Here is a 21,250-nt window from a genome sequence, read left to right as displayed (position 1 = left end):
AGTGGGGGAGGGGCAGAGAGAGAGGGAGACAGAGGATCCAAAGTGGGGTCTGCCCTAACAGCACAGAGCCCGACGCGGGGCTCGAACTCACATACCGCAAGATCATGACCGACCACCAACGTCTTATGGAGTCTCCTGTTTCTTCTCACTTGAGTGATGAGTAATCTCCTGCTTCTACAAACAAGGCGGCAACAAATAATCTTGCATTTAAGTCATTTCACGTGGCAGCGGGTACAACTTCGGGAAGAATTTCCAGCATCCAGATGACGGGGCCGAAGAGTATAAGATCCTACCAGATGCCCTCCGTAGGCTTGTGACATGTGCTCCTGCACCAGCAGGCAGTACCTGGGCGTGCCCGTTCCCCTACAGTTTTTCTGACACAATTCCACCTGCCCCCTCGTCAGGAGAATCCAGTGCTCAGGCCCTGACTGCGTACTTCTGCCGTGGGTACAGCTGCTCCTTCTGCTGCTTCCTGGTCTTCGGGTGTGATGTCATGTGTCTTCTGGGGCCCCAGACCCAGGGGCTTGTGCTTCTCACCCTTGTAGAATTCCCTGAGGTTCTCTTCCTGAGTCTGGCTGATGATGGCGAGAACACGGGCAATTGAGTTGCCAATAACTCTGGCAGCACGAGGCACCGCTGCCACTAAGGGAAAGAGCCATCCTCCTGATCTTTGTTTTAATTATTTTTTTTTAGTTCCCTCAAATAATAATAATATGATGATGATTTTTTAAGAGCCAACACCGTCAACACCATTGGAGAAGGTTCTCATGGGTGCCAGTTTTCTGGTAAGCCCCATAATGTCATCACTTCTCACAGTGCGGTGAGGTGGGTACCATTATCATTCCCATTTTATGAATGAAGAAACCGAGGCAGAGACATTTACTGACTTGCTCATGGTCACATGAGTAGTAATCAAGGAACAGGAATTGAAACGGTAGTTTTGTCTGAGCTCTGTAAAGCCACCCTCTTAGACAGCTTCTCTTCCTGAAGGAGAAGGCAGTATTAGGGATTGGAGCATAGAGCAGGGGGGAAAAGGTTACAAATAGGAATCTTGGAGGGGGGATTCAGGCATCCCCACTCATTAGTCAGGTGGCTTTGGTAAGGTGATGCCACTCTCTGAGCATCACTTTCTTCCTTTTTAAATTGGGACAGAGGGCCATTATGATGGGATACAGGGGCCAGCACACTGTTAAGTGCTCAAATACACACATGAATATACATGTAATAAACATTATGAAGTGTCCACTCTGTGTCAGACTCTGTTTTCACTGCTGGCCAACACAACAGTGAACTAGGAGACAAAAATCCATGCCCCGGATATGCAAACAAGAAAAATAAGTAAAAGATGTATCTCAGATGGTGATAAGTGCTAGGAAATAGAGAAGAGGAGGAAAGGGTTGGGAGGTGACTATTTTTTTTTTTTTTTTTTATGAGTCATCTCTGTGCCTAATGTGGGGCTCAAACTCAAGATCCCAAGATCAAAAGTCATATGTTCTACTGACTCAACCAGCCAGGAGCTCCTGGGAGGTGACTATTTTAAGTAGCCTGGTCAGGACCAGAATCACTGAGTGAGATGTGAGTTAATGCCTGGAGAGGAGGGAGGAGCCATGAAAAGATCATGAGGGGCGCCTGCTGGCTCAGTTGGTGGAGAGTGCTCTTGATCTCGGGGTTGTGATTTCAAGTCCCACGTTGGGTGTAGAAATTACTTAAAATCTAAAAAAAAAAAAAAAGAAGAAGAAGAAGAAAAGAAAAAGTCTCAGAGCATTTCAGGCAGTGGGAACAGTGAGGGCAAAGGCCCTGAGGTGGGGGAATGTGTCTGGATTGTTTGCAGTGCAGCGGTGAGGTCAGTGTGGCTGGAGGGAGTGAGGGTGGCTGGAGGGAGATGAAGGTGAGAGGGTCACAGCTCCAGGTTCTGCAAGGCCTCTGGTTTGCAATTAGCTTTCCTCTGAGGTAGATGGGAGGGTGGGCTTTTTCGGCGGAGGGTGGAGTGAAGCAAGCTCTATTACCAAGAGGTAAACTGGGGTGTGGAGGTGGGCGCTGCTTAGATTTATTTACATCTGCTTACAGGTTTCAGCGCGGCTCAGCAAGGAAGACTGGGGGGCGCCAGAAGGCCGCCACTATTTGAGAGGCGCTGGGAGCGCGGCTTCAGAACGCTGGACAGCGCCACGCGCGTTGCCGGGATACCAGGGAAGCTACGGCGGGCGCTCAGGGCGGAGCTTTGGGAAAGCGTCCTTTTTCCAGTCTCTAGCTGCGAGCGCCCGGCGGGAGACACCTCTGGGGCGTAGTCATGGGCCGAGCCTGCAACAGCGTCCAATTGGAAGTTTGCGGTCTCCCTCACAAGGGCGCGGTGTCTTAGGGCGGTGACTGCAGACTGTATAATACTTTTTGTTCTAAACGGGGCCTATTGAATGGGCATAAGAGGGGCGAGCGGTGTGCACCCGGCGGACCTAAGGGCAAATAAGCGGTTTGGTAAAGGACGTGCTCGCGGGGGCCAGAGTGGGCCGGCTTCTGCGCCCCTTGCCCAGGTTCGAGACCTGGCTGGCGGGGGTTCTCAGCAGATCTAACTTCCCCTTTCCTGGGATCGCCACAGCTGCCCAGGGGAGCCTCCAAAAACGGGAATTAGGTAGTTGGCCTTAAGAAGCTGGTACTGAGGAGCGCCTCGGTGGCTCAAGTCGGTTAAGCGCCCTACTCTTGATCTCACCTCAGGTCTGGATCTCAGGCTAGTGGGTTCAAGCCCCCAACTTTGGCTCCGCAGAAGGCGTGAAGGCTTCTTAAAACACGCCCCCCCCCCCCCAAAACCTCAAACAGTGGTTACTTAAGTCTTGGGACCCTGAAGAGCAGGAGTCGTGAGATTTTGGGGCACAGAGTGGGGAATGCAGAGCCTCTGGAAAGAGGAGTAAGGGGGGGGGGGGTTGAATACCTCTGTCGTTGAAATAGGCTACTTGGAGCCTGGTGTTGGTGGTTGTCCTAGGAGGACAGAGTTTGTTTTCTCTGGTTTATCCAGCCAGGGATGATGGCTATCTTTCCATGACATTCTCACTGCGACAGCCCGGTGCCAAGTAGGCTAAGCTTAGCTGCCAGCTTCTTGGGAAATGCTGGGAAGGGCATGGGTCCAGGACGTACGACCCCCAGAGAACGACTTCCATGGTGGCACCTTAGACTTTTCTGTTTGTCTCCCAGTAACGGTAACAGAGTAGGGACCCTCGACTTCCTGTGGCCCGAGGCAACGCAATGCCCCTCTCTGGGCCAGTCTGCTCTGTCTGGAACTTGCAGTCATTACCCCTTGCGGGTCTAGAGAGCTTTCCTCACCTAGTCCAATAGACTCTATCACCTAAACCACCCTGAACCTCAGCCCCGACGTCCCAGAATTCAATCAAGCCTCTTTGCTGGTTACCTGACCTCCATTCTCACCTCTCCCACACACCTGTTCTTTGCCCAACAAAGGGCTGTTCTGAAGCATGACTGAGCCTGGGTTCTTCCCAGCTCAGAATCTTTCCATGCATGGTTCCCCACTGCCCTCAGGATAAAGGTCTGAATTCCACTGCTTGGCTGTCGAGGCCTTGTACTGGTTGCCCCCCGCTGACATCTCCATCTTGCAACCCCACACTTCCCATCTTGCAACAAGAATGCTTCGCTCACCTGACTTCAGCTCTCTGAAGTCCTCTCTCACCACCCAGCTGAACTTCTGTGCACGGTGTTCCTCTGCATGGCATAAACTGTGCTCACCCGCCCTAATATACCTGGTTCCATTTAACTGTCCTGTCTCAAAACACAGGTCTTTCCCAGCACTCCCTGCACCAGCTAGGACAGGGTCCTCTTGGTACCAGGAGCCACAGGAGAGCAGGGTCCAGGTTCATATTCCCAGCACCTTGCAAAGGACTGATATCCAAGCAACTCTGCTATATTCTCAGCACCCATTACCGGACCCATACATAAGCAATACCCAATAAATACATGTGCAGTGAATGCAACAATGAACACATGAAGTTTGTTTATTCTGGGATGGGTTAGAATGAGCATCCAGGCCAAGGCTTGCTGGTGGGTGGCCCAAGATTGTGTCCAGAAGTCTCAGGAGAGGCCTGCAAAGGGCACAGACAGTGTGGGACGGAACAGGCCATGCTGACCACACAAGAATGGTCAGTGGTCAGAGGAACAGTGCATGTTTCCCTGCCAGAGTGGAGGCAGCTGGGTGTTGACTTCCAGGTGAGACTGGACCCCACTCCAGAGGGACAACCAGGACCCTAGTGATTCTGCTCAATGCAGAAAGGTGGAAATACTGGATGTGCCCCACTACTGCTTAGAGGGCCCCTTTGGTCCTAGGTCTCAACCACCCCACACCTCCCCGTGGGATCATCTGAAAATCCCTGCAAAGCTCTGCCCCGTGACGTCACCTCAGCCCACCACACACGGCCAGCTGTTCCCTCAGTAGAGGTCTTTCTCCTTTCCTCCCTCCAAAAGCATCCTGAGCCCTCTGGGGCGGTGTCCAGTCCCAGGTCCCTGACACTCATGGTCTATCCACCAAATAACCCTATCCTGATCAACTTGCTAAGCTTGTGGGCCCACTGGCTCTTCCTGCTGATGCTCCTGGTGACCTCCACTGGTGACTGAAAGACGCGTGTCACCATCCTCTCTGGCAGCATGCGGACCGAAGCATCTCTCTGTTGCTTACCGTGTCCCTGGCTGAGGAGGACCCAGAGAAGCATCTGAGAACCTCCTCCAGGCTGGCTTCCTGGGCTTGGAGGGCAGCAGGCTGGAAAGGATTCGATCAGCTTTCAATGGGTGACAGGCCAGCACCCAGGTCTTCTCCATGCTCATGGTGTCAGCCACACCTTCCTGAACCCAGCTCCCTGGGGTGGCAGTCCTGAGGGCTGAGATACTGTTCCTGATCGGCTGCACCACAATGCCATTAGCACCAATGAAGTCCCCAAGCAGTTGGGATGCCAAGGCACGTGTGCTCATGAGCTGTCGCTTCAGGACAGGCACTGGCCATGCTGACCGTGGCGATCCTGGCTGTGGTCAACAAACTCCCAGGGCTGTTCCAGCAGCATGGGATGAAGTCTTCACCCAACGCTTTTGCAGGCTGTTGAATACTGTTCTCCCAAAAACATACGTCCAACTCCTAAGTGCCAATACCTATGAATGTGAAAGATCTTGGGATGTGCTCACCCACGATTAGGGTGGACCTGAAATCCAATGATTGGTGTCCTTGTAAGAAGGAGATCTGAGACCTAAGAGGCTCTCAGGGAGGTCATGTGAAGGTGGAGGCAGAGACTGGAGGAATGCAGTCACAAGCCAAGGAATGCCCAGAAGTCACCAGAAGCTAGATGAAACAAGGAAAGATCCTGCTTCTCAGATACTGCTTTCTTCTTGGCAACGAAAGTCTCTCAGATCAGTAACACTTGTCCTGGCTTTGGGAGCACTCAGGCCAGGCCCAGGGACTCAGACCAGCATCCCTCAGCAACCAGCAACCTGGAGATCTGCCGTTTTTCACAAGAACAACATGGCACCAAGTAACAGCTCCCTGAGGTCTCCACATCAAGGTGGCCTGGGAGTTTTCTCCAATGCCTTCGAGATTCTTACCCTTGTGAAGGGTCTACATTCAGAAACTTCAACGTGGTGGTGGTCACTGCTTGGGAAACTGATGGCGAGGAAACCTGAGCTGAGAATACAGGCCCATAGCTTGAAGGCATCTGGAGGTGGGGCGGGGGGGACATTCTTCCCCGTGGGTTCCGGAGTGGTGCAGGTCCTAGGTCCTAGGTCTCCACCCACAGCCTGGATCTTCTCATTTCAACACAGGGTCCCAATGATCTCCTTTTCCCAGCCCCTGGAGGTGTCCAGGAGAGATGGGTCATGGACATATCATATCCCATCGAAGTCTGGGTTGGGACCCATCCCTAAGGCCTGTCTCTCGTCTCTATTAGTGCACATGCACACACACATCCAGTGTACTGCAGGCCACCTTGGTGCTTGCACTGTGGACTGCCTCTTGGGTGGGCATCACACCATCCCTCCCTCTCCCCACGCTGGACCACTGGTATCTGGGTCCTCCTCTGCTCCAGCAGCAGGCCAAATTCTTCCCATATTTTTTTTCTTTTTAAGTGCACAACACCTTTCTTCCACCTCTCCAAGGCGAATCTTCATCCTTTGAAGGCACACTGGATTTTCTGCCTCAGCTGAGGAGTTCTGAATCGAGAATGGTTTGCTCTTCTCCCCAGGGCTATGGTTCATCAAGCACAGGAGGCCAAGGACTGCCTGCAGTTCAGAATTCGAATGATGCCTGGTCTGAGGGATAGCAGAGAGATGGGAAGAGGAGAAGGGTCCCTGCAGACGTGCAGCCCAGACTCACTGGAGAGGCTCTTCCCAGACAGAGTCGAAGCCTGGGCAAAGGCAAGGACAGCGCCGCCCCCGCCCACCCCCTGGGGCAGGGCCAGAGTGGGGAAGAGCTGCTCTCAGGGCAGGTTTCTCCAACTCCACGTGGCTGACCCTTAAGCAGAGTGGTCAGTAGCATCCTTGGCCCCCGCCCACTAGGTGACAAACATCCCCCAATGCAAAACTGCCTGTGATTGAGACGCACCACTGCACCACTCCAGGAAAACCCGTTAGAACAGGGCTGGGCGGCTAGAAAGAACCCCGCCTACACACTCGGAACCTCTGGGCGGGGGGCAGCACCACGAGGCTGCAGCTGTTGGGGACACAAAACCACACCATCCAGACAGAGAAGGTTCCAGGCTGGGCTTCCCAGATCTTGGGGTGCTTTAGCCAGATTCAACTGGCCTTTTGCAAGTTGGGTTACACGTACCAAACCTACGTAGGTTCCACTCCACAGTGACATGAAACTGTACTTAAAGCTACGCCAGAATTCGCGGGGCAAGAAAGCAAGCATGCTGACTTGTGGGAGCAAACCCCTAACAGGAGCGTAGGCCACTCTGCAGACCACCTGGAGCCCCCCGGGACACTGACAAAACAAGATCCCGTGTTACCGGGTTGCTGGCCCTGGCCAACCTTGGAGTGAAGGCATCGAGAGGCCTGGAACTGGACCCTTGGGTGACGAGGGACTGTCCTGCCACCCCCGCCCCGCATTCCCATGCTGGGAACAGTGGGGGAACCTGCCCATCACACTGCTGGTGGGTCAGACACCCAGGCCTACGACGGGCGCAGAGTTTTCTTTTTCTTTATTTGTCTACATTCAGCTTAATTCAGATGTACTGCCTGAATGATCCAGACATACAAAAAAAAACCCCACTCTTTCCCACTGGTTTTTAAAATAAAATCTTCACTTATAAAACTGAAACACTAAAGCATTAAAATACAGAAAGCTCGTTTAACTCACTTCACAAAAGCATTAACAGATGATGTATCCCTTCTGGAGCTATTTAAAGACAAACTGAGTTAACGCTAACACCAATTGTAAATAGACAGAGGGATACTTAACTGTAAGAACTCAAACTCTACTCAGACAAAGTTGTAATGGCAACTAACAAACCATCGAAGACACGGAAGTCCCAAACACAGCTAAATAAGGGTCACAGGACGGGTCACGGGAGTGACCAGCTGCACCGCACAACACAGCAATGTGGACAGGTTGGGGCGAGGGGGCCTGGAGGGGCCAGCTGACATGTTAACTGTGATGCATAAAACTGAATCTTACGACGAGGGGGAAGTGCAGAAGGTACAAATCTTCACCCCTCGGGGGGCTTTATCTATACTGGTAGTTCATGCTGTGGTCTGCGTTTCTGCCGTAGCCGCCCTGTGAGGACTGGTAGGAGCTGGGAGGGCCGCTGTAATTCTGGCCGGACCCGGGGGAGTTGTAGTTGGACTGTGACGAGTAGCCTCCTAGGGAAGAGAGGGGTGGGTTAGAGCCAAGGGGCGCGGGGCTTGCCCCGCAGTCAGAGCTCCGGACCACGGCCAACAAACACCCGAGCCGCGTGTGCCCACGTGGTGTCCGCGGGTGAGGCCACGGGGCGGGGGGAGGGGGTGTGCAGGCACTGCCTTTCCTGCGCTGTCTGGTCTGGTCGTCACCACCACCCTGTGATGTGGACCCACGGACCCCGGTTTGTCAGGGGTGCGGGTGGGCCCGTATGGACAGCAGCAGTGGGAGCTGTATCTGGGGGCTGCCTGAACACAAGGCCGAGCCCAAAGCCCTTGGCCAGAGGGCACACACCAGACTGGGCCTCAGCCCTGTCAGCGTTTTTCCACACAGGTGCCGGCGTCTTAAGAGCGGGGCGGCATCTGGATGTCTGCTTCTGAAAAGCCGAGAAGCTGGAGGTGTGCCCGCAGCCATGTGCCCACATCTCCGTCTCCTTGTCCCCTCCCCACCCCACACGGAAGCCAGATGGCACGTGCCGCCGCAGCCCGGCCTACGGTGCCCGCCTGCCCACGCCGGGTGTACGATACCCCTCACCGCCGGACCTCCCCCGAGCCGTGCTGTGCCACCTGCCGATCCAGGCCCACCTTGTTTGCCTTGGTATGAGGAGCCGCCCCCAGAACCTCCGCCGTAGCCCCCGTGTGACCCTGGGTTGTAGGACGACCCGCCTGAGCCGTAGCTGTTCCCGCCGCTCCGGCCTCCACTACCACTGTAGTCTGGGGGAGAGAAGACAGTGCAGTTAAGGGGCCTCGGTGAAGACACAGCTGGGGTGGTCTGGGATCCTTGTGGCCCCGGAAGGGGCAGGCCCCAGGCTGAGACCACGGGCCTTTGCGTATCCCCCTCGTCCTGGCTGCTTAAATCTGGCACATGTCAGTTCAACTGAGGAGTGTTAGGGACTGGCCGGAGCACTGCAAGGTCCCCGTGCCCTGGGGCGGCCCGGTCACCAAGTTCTGAGGCCCTGTTCCACGCTGTCTTCCCACCCGCTCCTCCAACCCAAGCCTCCCCCCACCTCGGGAAGCACACAGCAGCTTCTCCTCCCACCCGCCTGTCACCAGGCACCCAGTGCCCTCCGCCCACACACAGAACAGCTTCTTTAAAGTCCCTGCCCCACCCTGGGGGGGTGCCTGGGAGGCTCACTCAGTTAAGCGTCCCACTCTTGATTTCAACTCAGGTCATGACCTCATGGTTCATGAGATCAAGCCCCACGTGGAGCTCTACGCTAACAGTATGGAGCCTGCTTGGGATTCTCGCTCTGTACCTCTCCTGCTTGCGCACTCTCTCGCTCTCTCAAAATACACATTTAAGGTCCCTGGCCTTCTCGCTGACCAACGTCCCTTTACAGGAAACAAGTGCACATCTACGCTTTCCTACTCCGCCGCCAGCGCAGCTGCAGCCTGCTGGGTTTGTGCAGGAGGTGGAGGGAGAGGTGGAGTGGAGAAGTAGCTCACGCGCCCTCAGGGGCCTGATACAACACTGTCCCCCGAGCCCCGGAGGTCACTTCACGGCAGCCGGACCAGACCCAGACTCCACCCTTGTGCCCCAGCCTCAACCCACAGGCCTCCGTGGCATAGGAGCCTCCGCTAGGCCTGCCTTCGGAGGAGGAGATGGATGGGAAGGGAAAGGCACGGATCTGGGCCAAGGGAACCCTGCCTCCAGGGTTTCCCTACAGCCCACCCGACAGCCAGCACCGCCCGGCTTCCTTCCAGTCCCTCGGCAAGAGGTCAGGGCAATGCTGAGCTTCCGCCACTCCACGGGATGCGCCGCTGGCCTGGACCCCGGCCAGGCCTCGGGGCCCTGGAAGCCAACTCACTGAATTTGCTCTCGTAGCTGTAGTCTGATCCGCCCCCGCCCCCGGGGGAGCTGTAGGAGTTTGAGTAGGAGGAGTAGTTGCCTTGTCCATGATTATAGCCCTTCTGCTTTCCCTGTGGGGGGCCGTAGTTGCTGTACTGGCCCTGGTTGTAGGACTGCTGCTGGCCTTGGTGGGACTGGTAGCCTGAGCCGTACGAGGGCTTCTGCTGGCCCCCGTGGGGCTGCTTCTTCCCAGCGTGTTTCGGGGGCACTGGTGAGTTGTAGTTGTCGCCTTGGTAGTAGGAGCCGTAGCCAGAGGAGCCACCACCGCCCCCGCCGCCGCCACCACCGGCGTTCCCAGAATGCCCTCCGTTGCTGTAGAACTGACCTAAACAGGAAGGCAGCGGGTCAGGCAGAGGATGGGGGAGCCGGGGGAGGGGAAAGACAGGGAAGGTCGTGGCTGTGGGTCCTGAAGGCTGACCCGCAAGCCCACTGCCCAGGCCAGGGCAGAGGAATGGAGGTGGGAGGGCGAGGAGCAGTGGCTCCGGTCCTTAAAGCAGCCTGGTTTGGACTGGTCCAGCCTTCAGCTCCACTCACCCATCAGCTGATGACAACAATGGATCTTTGCCAAGCAGCGGCAGGACAGCACGCCAACAGCAGCTTTTGCAGCGGATGTCAACATTACAATGAGATGAGATCCGAGCGCGAGATGACATTCACGACTGTTACCCAGATGTCCCCAACGGTGACAGGGAAAAAAGCAAAGCCCCAGAGAAGCAGCCGGCCACCCCCACCTCCCCCCCGCTGTGCTGGGAAGAGGCTCTGCAGTCACAGGCCTGGGTGACCCCCAGACATTTAACGAGGCCCCTAAACCTGGTTTCATTCCTGGAAGAACTAGTCTGACATGGTTGTTGGGAGGAACAAACGGAGACTTGGCCAAATGACCTGGGGCGTCTCTCTGGTGTGACTCGTGCAAACGTGGGGGAAAGGAGACTGGCTACAAAGTCAGGATCAGAACATCCAGGCTGGGCCTCAAGCTACAGCCTCAGACAGCCCCCCCAGAGGGCCCCTCCTTGTTCCCAGCACAGCTGCCGGGGGCAGGCGGACCGAGCAGGATTGACAAGCGTGCAGGGAGGCCGCCACATTCTCAGACCCTGAAGCTGAGAATGTCACAGTAAGACTCTCCTTTGGTCACCAGGTGTAGATCCCACGAGACAGGTATGTCCACACCCCACCCCCACCAGACACTCGGGTGGGCCGATGGGGGATGGGTGGCCTAAAGTGCGGTGGGAGGAAGGGGAGGCCGGGGCGTGTGGGTGGCTCTTGAGCCCAGCAGGGCAATCCCCAGCGCTCACGTGGGGGCAGTGGAGCTCCTGGCTCCCGGGGCAGGGGTGCCTGCGGGCACACCTTTGTTGGTCGGTGCTGCCCACCTACAGACAGCCTGGTGCCCCTCCACCCCGCACCGTGCCCAGGGTGAGATGGAGGGGGAGGGACACTCCCACACAGCCTAGCCTTCCTTCCCACTTAACATCAAGGGTTCCCCGCCTTTTGGGTAGAGTTCTAATTTGGGAGTCATCACGTGCCTTCCACCCACTGGAGACGTGCACCCCACACTGCCATGTCTTGGATTGTTTGAACAAGAATTTGGATAAAACTGATCTGTGACATCAGTTTGTTTTCTTCAGGCGGCCTCCTCCACCCCTCCACCCGCCCCCATCACAAAGCCAAAACACCAAGAAGGACATGGCCCACGATGCAAGGGAACAAACATGCGGAGGCCTGGCCAGGAGGCTGGAGGACAGGAGGTCCTCTTCAGACTCCCTCTCAGAACCCCGCCACCCCGGCTGCCCCACAGCCTAAACTGAACACCTCCTCGTCCCTCCTCAAGCACAGGAATGAATGAAGACGCCAAGTACTGAGGACTTGTTACTTTAACATGTATTGATTAAAAAAAAAAAAAAAATAAAGGGGGGGGGGAGTAGTTTTCAACGTCATTTCAGGATAACTATTTCCTGGTATAAAAAGACATTATTCTCAAACAATAACTTTCTAAAAAAAAAAATACATCATGCAAAGTTTTAAAAAGTTTCACTGAATGTTTCAAACCTCTGGGAACAAATTGTATAGTAACCATTTTGACCAGTTTTTGCCGAAGAAACGCAAAATCTTGCAAGTCAACTCAAAGACAGGCTTTGCGGCAAAGGCCTGCTGACCAGAGCCCAACCATGCCCTTTCCAAGAAGGACTTCCACTGGGAAATGGGGGTCTCAGCAAAGAATCCCACTGCCTCCGTGTGCCTCTGCACACAGGGAGAAGTCAGAAACTCCAGCCTGCACCCTAAGGTGAGAGGGCAGAAGATTCCAGACCTTCTGGAATCCATCATGGCTGCACACCCAGCAGCACAGGCCCTGCTGAGGCCGGTTCTTCACTGGAGAATTGGGCTACGTATTAAGTCTTTCTGCTTAATTATTTTTAAAGCCCCGTTAAAACAAAACAAAAAACAAACTCTAGAATCCCATGCATTTGCAGCTGTGATTAGGACTTGCAAAATTCCACGTTCTCTCTCCCTCAGAGCCTGTTTCCTGCACTAATAATGGAAGCACAGTTTTGATACCTTTGAGAGTTCACCTCTAACTAAACCAGCCACGAAATACCGCATTCCCAAACAAGAACCCACCAGAGCATTTACAAAAGGCGGGAGAGGTTAACTTAGCACAATGTACAATTCCCGATGTTCCCCACGTTTTACAAGATTAAAAAAAAAAAAAAAAAAAAAGGAAAAAAAAAAGCCAGTTGCTCTGGATTCAGATGTGATAAAATCGTTTTCATTACTGTCAAAGGCGTCAACCAGATTTGGGAATTTGTTAAAATGTTAAAAATTCATACAAAACCTGCTGTAAATTAAGACAAAGGTAGATTAAAATGCGTTATTATCTGTCTCTTAAATAAAGTAATGCTTTCCATAAAAAGCAAAGGTGGGCTTTTGCCTTGATGCTGACCAACGCTGGCTCTAGAATTCTGTGCAATTCTGCACAAAAATGCATTCTCTGAAAATTGTTTTCCACTTATTGTGAACTTCAATATGACCAAGTTCAAAGGCAAATCACGATAAAAACTGCCATTGTCTTAAATTCTGCAGGCTAAGAGTTTCAGACAAGCTGCGGTGACAAGCCACGGTTGAGAAACCCAGTGAAGCACAGGGGCACAGCACGGACACTTTGGGTTTTGGAGTTCGAGAAAATTGGAGTAAAAAGTTGATTTTGTGTGCAATACTTTTAGATGCTCTAGGAAGACCCAAAATCATGATAGCCGTAGCAGTCTGTGAAAAAGTCACCTACAAAAGGGGGAGACAGAGCAGAGAAAAAAAATTAGAATTCTTTTGAAAAATGGCACAGAGCGCCACATTTGAAATTCATGTTTTAGATTTCTCTGCTCCTGTAACCCCCCAGTGAAGGCTCCTTCTCAAGACAAGAGCTGTGCACTGTCAGGAAAAGCATAATCACAGGACTGGTGTTTCGCATGGCTTAAAGCAGAGAAATTTAAAATTCTGACTTTTAAGAAATTTTCAAGTCACACAAATACATGTGTTAACATTTAAAGAACACACTACACTCTTGCAGAATAGGGGCTTGAGGACCGTCTGCCCTAATCACTGGGAAAAGGTGCGAGCCGCTCTTAAATCTCAAGGAGGCTGCTGCTGGTGGGCCGCCCCGTCCTAACTCCGGCGTGGGAGCTCCGCTGTAGCTTCCCCCCAAACCGCAGACAAAGAGAAACACACACTTACTGTAGCCTGCCGTTGCCGAGCTGCCTCCGTACCCATAGCTGCCATATCCGGCGCCTGGAAAGGAACAGACAGGTTACAGGGTGGAAGGCGGGGCTGCCCTGCCCCCGCCTCTCCCAGAGTCTCCCGCCGGTCACCCAATCCCAGGGGACCCACACACTCCCAGGAGCAAGCAGGGCCCATGGGGACGACACGGGATGAGAGTCCTTACCGGCGTTCATGTAGCCTCCATGGTTGGCGCCACCAAATCCTCTCCCTCTCCCTCGACCTCGGATGTTCCCTCCTCTGCCCCGCCCTCGGAGGTTGGGGGGCGGGGGCACTTCATTATGCATGGGGCCTCCCATGCCGAAGCCAGGGTTATGTGGCTGCACGGGGAAAGAACGGAGACCAGTTACGTTCACCTCACACCCCAACCACGGGTGAGCTCGTGCCACGGCCAGAGACCACAGGGGCAACCGCTTACCTTAGCAGCAAATTTCGGTCCACCTCTCACAGGCACGGGGGCTCTCTTCTTCTTGTTGGCTTCCAGGGCAAGAGGGGCATCGGGGAAGAGCTTTTCTAGTGCAGCGAGAGCAGCGTATGCTTTTGCCACCTTTTTGTTTGAGCCAGCACCCTGAAACTTCTGTCCATCCACCTCGACCTGGGAAGAACAGATGTGTGTCGGTGTGGCCCGACGCCACCCTCTCCTGCGGCAGGGGGACTCTCCTAGGGGAGCTGGCCGCTCACCTCCATGACGAAGCGTTTGTCGTGGCTGCCCCCAGTCTCGGAGATGAGCTCGTACTTGAGGCCGCGCCTCTTCTCGTTGAGTTCCATAACAGGGTTCTTGCCGTGCTTGGTCAGGATCGGCCCCTGCTGTTTTACGTTCTCAGGGAAAACAGAAAAGAAAACCAAAAAACTCAGCTAAGGGCTTTCCAGCACGTGTAGGAAGGCAGCCACCCCTGAATCATGAAAAGACGCCCTCCACGCTATCTCCCCTGCTATCTCTCACCACCCTCGCCCCCCCGGCCTCTGGGAGTCATCCGAGGGCCTCCCAGCAACGGAACTGCCTCCACCTACATCCGACTTCTGGGGAATGACTTGACTTTGACCCAGGGCCGCCCCACTGCAGCCCTGGGCACTGGGTCAACATCAGCAGGGCCCTCTTGGTCGTGGCTCAAAGGCTCACGCCCAGCTCCCTGTATAGGCTCCTGGACTGGAAGTTACTCTTTTTGGGGAAAATGAGCAGGACCAGTAACCACCCTGGTTTCATAGGACACAGAACTGCCTGCTGCATCCTGTCGGGCACTCCGGCACCCACCACGTGCTCACCTCGGCAGTGGGATCTGAGGGGAAGGTGGCGCTGGGGGTCGAAGCGGCTTCCACCACAGGTGGAGGGGCCACCACGGCCGGCTTCGCTTCCGTTTCCTCGGCCGAGTCCTCCCCCTTGCTGGAGTCTCTGCCTTCAGCGCCGGTAGGGAGGCCCATGTCCTGTAACACCTGCAGGAGGGACACCCGCAGGGCCCCCAGTTAGGGAGGGCTTAGTACCAGGGCCAACCACGCAGCTCTCCCCCCACTCCCTGGATCCTGAATCAGAAGCTTCTAGGGTGGCATCCAGCAATCCAGAGGGTGTTTTCTCCACTAGCCATCCCGCTCCCTTTCCAGCACGAAACTCTGATGCCCAGCCACATCTGGGGACTCTCTGTCAGCCACAACGACAAAGCTATTCTTCCACGTATGATTTGGCACACATTCAAAAATCGACTCCTCTCAATTTTCACGCACCCTCTCTAAGCCTCACGCTGTCCACACTGGGGGTTTCGAGACCATGTAATGGTTCTGAAGGAGCCCGACACACAGAAGCGCTTCTGTTGTCCTCAGAACGAGCACACGGTGCACAACACTGCTCACCACACTTACCTTAACGGCCACATGAAGCTTGGCAGTCTTTTTGGACGGTCCAGAGGCCTCGAATGAGTTGCCATCTACCTCCACAGACATGGTAAAGATCGGGGCGTGGACTGGACCGGTCTGGGAAACCAGCTTATACTGCAGTCCTGGCTTCAGCTGGTTTAGTCTCATGAGAGCATTCATAGCCTGAGGCGGCTCTGCCTTCTCCTCTAGAGAGAGAACACCAACATCATTCTGGACTATTAGCCAACGCTCAACTGGGCAGGAGGAACCACTGCTGGTGGCCTCCGATGGCACGGCAGCACAGCGGCCCAGCCGCCTGCACAGGCCAAGGCCTCATCTGTGTCGTTCCCGAGGACGTTCACCCCACTTTTCGTTCTACGTCTACGTTACGGTTAGTCATTTCAGAAAAGATCACATCTGAGAAAACTAAAAGCCAAAGCGAGCATCTCGTCACTCTGGGATGACTCTTAATTGAGCCAGATGGAAGATACACTAAGGGCTAGAAGTGAATGCTGGTACCTTTCTTCTGAATCTTCTTCTTCTTTTTGCTGGGAGACTTTTCCTCCCCGTCTTCCTCCATCGGGCGTTTCATGGGTGTAATGGCATAGGTGGTGCTGGGGGGGATTTGAACTGAAGGAAGAGATCACGAGAGAAACAGCTGAGAATCCCTCCTGTGCTCTGCGAGGAGTCCGTGCTGCCGCCGCCCAGCCTGGGGCCCAGGCCCCACGGCATGCTTACCTGTGTAGTCCACTGGGTTTTCATTCTTTGGTTTCTTGGGCATCTTAGAAGGCAGAGGGTCCATACCCAGAACTTTATGGAGCTGGCCAAACGCAGCAAGCCGCAGAGCATGCTGGAGAAGGGGAAGAGGACCTGACTTAGCCGCCCTGTGCTCCTCGCCAAAGTGTGTGCGCTTGCTAATACCTCCTGGAAGGGGTGGGAGCTGAGGGGGTTGCTAAGGGTCTCCCCTACAACAGCAAGGGGTCCCCCAACAGCCAGGGGAAGTCCTGACTGCCAGGGCCCAGCCTTGCTGTGGGGGAAGGCCAGCCTGTGACCACCCCCCTCAACAGGAATACAGGAGACCCCAACCTGGGGACTGGTTGCCACACGGAGCCACGTGGTGGGCCTGCAAGGGAAGGACCCTGGAGCAGTCCACACAGCAAATACATCTCCCCGCTGAACTCGGTGTCCAAAAACAGCACTCGAGCAGGCCGAGGGGATAGGCGACAAGCACGCGTGGCGCCAGGGGAAAGAAGCAGCCCAGATTGGGGCGCCCTGTATCAGGCACGATCCCTTCACCTTCGATCCCCAACCTGAGCCTACGAGTCCAGTGGCTACCCTGAAAATACCCAGTAATGGAACTGGAAGCCAGTGATTACAGACTGGGTAAGGGCTCACGTTGGCAATGGCGATGACTATACCTGCGCACTCTGTGTGATATCTTCCCGTTGCTGTCTGTCTAGATGCCCAATAGCATCAGTGGCTTCTTTTTCACAAGGGTCATAAATGCCAGAACCATCTGAAGGCAGGAAACAAGGAAGATATGCAGAGGATTATCTTTTAGCATCTCGGAAGAGTTGTGTTGGCTGAGGGAACCAGGTGCGTTACCCCCCACGCCCCATCCACACCCAGCTCTGGAAAACACGCTGAGCTCGGTGACCCACTCGGCATCCAGCCCATGAGAGAAATAATCCACGTGTCTCAGAGCAAGGAGCTCGCGTGGGAGTGGGTCACCACTGCCCCGGATCCGCCCTGAGTCACAGCTGCGGAGCCGGCACAGGGCTGGATATGATGGTGCAAGAGGGTAGTCACATGCTTCAGTCCTAGGGGGGACACGGGGCTGCTGCTGCCCTAACCCGGTCAAGGGACCCGCCAGGAAGTGGCCTCAGGGCCTCAATCCCTGTCCTTTCCCTGCAACTTGCAAAGCACAAGGCCCCAACCTGGCATCACGATGCCCGACGCCAGGCACTCCAGCACTCTCCGCAGGGCCTCGCCGGCACCCATGGGTCTGTTGGCTGTGCCGATGGACTTCTCACAAAGAAGCTCGAGGGGCTGAAAGGCAAGACGGACAGTTAACTCCACTGTCCAGAAGGTGGTCGGCCTGTATCGAGGAGCTGTCACTGTGTGTGTGTTTAGGGGGAGGGGGGGATATCAGAGCACTCCAAGTTCACAAGTTGAGGCTAAACCAAAGACAGGACAACTAGAGCCCAGCTGGGTAACTTTTCCTTAAAGAGATAACCGTTAAATCTTTCAGACTGTAGAAGCCAAGAAGCCAAGACGTGGCCTTTATGTAGGTGCTTGTATTTATTATGTAGCCACTTAAAAATATAAAACCCACTCTCAACTATGGGCTGTAGACAAACAGGCAGCTGGCCAGACTGGCTTATGGGCCCCAGAGTTTGCTGACCCCTTTCCAAGAGCAGCTACAAAAACGCTTCTTCTTGGAGTAGAGCATATCACAGGAAGTGCTAGCTGGCCAGCCCTCTCCTTAGGCCAAGCTCTGTGCCCACCATGGGGTGGGGCGGGAGGGGGGGGTTCTGGTCTAGCTCTCATCCCCCACCCAGGGTGTGGCACAAAGTGCCCGCTCAATATATGGCTGGTACAGGGGTGCCTCGGGCACACCCCGAAGCGCCACTCGGGCCCAGTTACCATAACGTACTACTGGGATATGGGAGAAAGTCTCTGTGCACACGACCCCCAGATGGCCACGGCTACGAGGTCCTTACCCATCCTCTGAGGGGACCCCAGGTGGGCACGCGGGTACACAGGTCCCTCAGGACCCGGATGACAATGACACACGACTTCAGCCCGTTGGCTCTGGCCTAGAGAACAAAGTACAGGCTCTTTACACCAAGGAACCTCCCTCAACACAAGGCAAACATGAAAAACACGAGTCTCAAGGCGCTACTTTGTCAAGGGTAAACGGTGAACGTTCAAGACCATCAAGTGCGTGGTCAGTGGCAACTTCACCAGGTGGACGAGAACAAGGTTACTCTTGGCACAAAGCAGCAGCAGCCCACCTACTCAGTCACAAGCCTCCTCTGGGGGTGTCAAATTTGTCTGTGCGCGCTCCTTTAGCAACTGCACGCCTGCAGGTACTAAGTGCGGCACGGCGATCTTCAACGTTACCGAAACTTTATGGTGGAAGTTAGCCAAGCTAAAACTTAGGAATTCTCTACCAAAAGACAAATAGAAGAACAAAATGCAAACCTGGAACCACTTGGCGTGTCGGAGGGACGCCAAGGCAGCAAGGCATTTCTGCCTGTCCAGAACGTCCGGGGGATCGTTGACTGATAGCGTTTCTATTCATGGATGGAATAAGAAGACAAGGCACAGTTTGACCAAGGGGTTTCTGTCAGGTGGAAAGGGGATGTGGCAGCTTCCTAAAGGGCAGCTGAGGCTCCCAGAATCTCAAGTCCTCTCCACCCTAGACCAGGGAAGGAGAAGCTAGAGTGTGTTTAACTCTGCCCTGAGGAGATCATAAAAATCGGAGGCCCCTCCAAAAAAACAAAAACAAAAACAAAAAACAGTAACAAAAACAAAAGTGGGAAATTACTCTAAAAGGAATAATCCCATGGGGGAGGGGGACAGATAGGTGGATCCTATCTTCTAATAGACAATTACCTTGCTTCCTCCCCATGATCTCCCAATAGATTAGCTATGCTAAAAATTTCAATAGCAAAAAAACACAAAAGCAAAAAAAAAAGACACAAAAAAACCACCAAAAAACAAAAAAACAACAACCCTCCCTCCAAAAAAACAAAAACAAAAAAAGAACCCAAAAATAAAAACAACCAAAATAGGTGGGGGGAGTGGAAATGAACTCCCTCTCTGCTTCCCACAACGGCCATCCCCTGAGGCATCTGCAGCAAAGGGGACCACCTCCGCCCACCAGGCGGGACTGCCCTAGCCCCAGCCCTTGACAGAGAGAGTCCTGTTGGTCAAAGGTCCAGCGTCCCTAAATCGATAATTGGAATCAGGTATCAGAACCAAAGGTAATCAAATAGCAACAAGGGCGCAGAGCGTGAGCCTCTGCTGCAGCAGAACCGGGGCACTGTCACTGCTGCCAGTTGCGTGTCAGGGATTTGGATAAGGCCTGTTACCTTCACTCTGCGGTGTGAGATCTGTGATTAAAAAACATCCGCACGGAAGAGACGCGTGAGGGGCCCTTGGTGGCCTTTGAACGGTGAGAGCATTAGAAGTCTCTGAGGTTTTGGTTTGAAAAGCACACAATTGTTGAAAACTTTATCCAAAACTCTGTATCAACTCTTTGCATTTCCATCACGGCAGCTGATAAAAGCAGCCAATGGAAGAGGACAAACCAAGAAGCCCTCGGTTCTGCTGCAACACAAGCTGTTTGCACAACTCCATCGTGATGTTCATGCAGAAACCATCTGGTTGTCTTCCGTAATTTAAAAGCCATAAAATCACCAGGGACACCCTTTTTCAAGGCCAAAGAACGCTCGACAGAAAAACCAAGTTTAACACTGATGAGAACATTCAAGGATTAAGATAAAAATGGTGCAATCCTCTATGAAAAGTGCTACTCACTTTTAGTGCAACCGTTTTGTCAAACTCCCAAGCACTGAAACTGAACGGGAGGTGTGACCTCAGAGTAAAGGTGGTCAAAGCTACACCGATATCCTTTTATCAAAGCAGTCTAAAACTGAATAGCACATTTGGCTGGCGAGGGAACACCAAGTTTCCAAAGTCCTGCTGGCCTTTCTCAGCCTCCCTACCTCCGGCTAATACTTTCTCCATTTCTTCTCTGACAACAGGGGAGGTCAGGTGGATGGTCAGGGACAACGGAGGCTCTTTTGTGTTTTTTATCACAATCGCAGCATCATCGACAGACTGGAGTATTTCGTACTTGTCTTCTGTAACAGCCTACAAAAGAAAACGCAACTTTCAAAACATACTTCTTCCCCAAGGCTGGCAATCAACAGCTGTATCTGTCTCTGCTGGTCACCACAGCATACATGTCAACTTCTTGGGGTGCGACATGAGAGCAGTGCCTTCATCTAGGGTATCAGGACCTCCCTCTTACTGACTGGGTCTTTAGCCGCTTTCTGTGTACTCCAGAGCGGAGGTCTCTACGCAGAGAAACTTTCACGGGGAGCTTTGCAAAACAAAGCTTTAGGTTCTGGGCCAAGGAGACCAAGGGTACGAATCTTTACTTTGTCGCCGGCTAGTTGTGTAACTTTGGGCACATCACTTAATCTCATTAAGATGTTGCTGTCTAATTTCTAACATGGACTTAGTGACACGACCCACACCAGGAGGCCACAGGAGGCTTACACGGACACCACACGGAAAGCACAACACCCAGCAGAGCGGGCATCCACCACCCGTATTTCCATACTGAGATGAGCAGCCATCAGTGTGGAAAAAAAAAACTGTGTAGTAAGAGAATTTGTGTCACATTATGCGTTAAAAAAAAAGCACATATTTGCTGCAAATGCACGTATCTACAAAAGGGTATTACAACACCCTGGCTTCCACTTTCTCCTTTATACTAGTTTATGAGCCCTGATGAAGAGAATTCAAACTTCTATGATTTCTGTTAGGGAAAACATAAAGGAGGAGGACAGATGCACTCTGGAAAACCTAAAAAGGGGTTTCTCCACCTCAGCGTTACGGACGCTCTGGGCCAGAGCATTCTGGGCTGTGGGGCCATCCTGTGCACTGCAGGCCATTTGGGCAGACGTCTCCAGCCTCCTCCACCTGGCAGACGCCAGCAGCACCCCACGCCCCACTGCTGGGACAACCCAAATTGTCTCCAGCTCGCTCAATGTCCTCTGTGGGGACCAAACTGCCCCAGTCAGAAAACACTAATCTCAGTCAGTAAAAATACACTTTGTACCTTTCTTTAAAGATTGGCTTTTTACAAAAGGCGTCTTTCTTTTAGAAACATTCACAACAATGTAATTT

At 53.6% G+C, this 21,250-nt stretch overlaps 1 protein-coding gene across 5 annotated transcripts in view; it reads right to left on the bottom strand.

Annotated features, from left to right (window-relative positions):
* Window positions 1-3,974: 3,974 nt before the first annotated feature.
* Window positions 3,975-21,250, bottom strand: part of ILF3 (interleukin enhancer binding factor 3) — a 31,666-nt gene continuing 14,390 nt past the window's right edge. For 2 of the 5 annotated variants that reach the window (XM_060630229.3, XM_060630228.3), the window contains 16 exons: window positions 20,059-20,206; window positions 18,530-18,621; window positions 18,046-18,141; window positions 17,260-17,371; window positions 16,741-16,838; window positions 16,061-16,172; window positions 15,842-15,952; window positions 15,329-15,528; window positions 14,741-14,908; window positions 14,159-14,296; window positions 13,896-14,072; window positions 13,644-13,797; window positions 13,436-13,489; window positions 9,675-10,040; window positions 8,452-8,580; window positions 3,975-7,833 (listed from right to left, as the gene is read on the bottom strand). In XM_060630229.3, coding sequence (XP_060486212.1) covers window positions 7,697-7,833; window positions 8,452-8,580; window positions 9,675-10,040; window positions 13,436-13,489; window positions 13,644-13,797; window positions 13,896-14,072; window positions 14,159-14,296; window positions 14,741-14,908; window positions 15,329-15,528; window positions 15,842-15,952; window positions 16,061-16,172; window positions 16,741-16,838; window positions 17,260-17,371; window positions 18,046-18,141; window positions 18,530-18,621; window positions 20,059-20,206 — 2,292 coding nt within the window. In that variant the 3' untranslated portion in view covers window positions 3,975-7,696. Of the gene's footprint in view, window positions 7,834-8,451; window positions 8,581-9,674; window positions 10,041-11,573; window positions 12,986-13,435; window positions 13,490-13,643; window positions 13,798-13,895; window positions 14,073-14,158; window positions 14,297-14,740; window positions 14,909-15,328; window positions 15,529-15,841; window positions 15,953-16,060; window positions 16,173-16,740; window positions 16,839-17,259; window positions 17,372-18,045; window positions 18,142-18,529; window positions 18,622-20,058; window positions 20,207-21,250 lie in introns of those variants that run through there. The other 3 variants (XM_060630231.3, XM_060630232.3, XM_060630233.3) reach the window with 3 other exon arrangements.

The sequence above is a fragment of the Panthera onca genome, chromosome A2 (genome assembly GCF_046562875.1).
Source record: "Panthera onca isolate mPanOnc1 chromosome A2, mPanOnc1 haplotype 2, whole genome shotgun sequence".
Lineage (NCBI taxonomy): Eukaryota > Metazoa > Chordata > Mammalia > Carnivora > Felidae > Panthera > Panthera onca.
The sequence above is the reverse complement of the archived record's forward strand: the minus strand, read 5'-3'. Positions and strand labels throughout refer to the sequence as shown.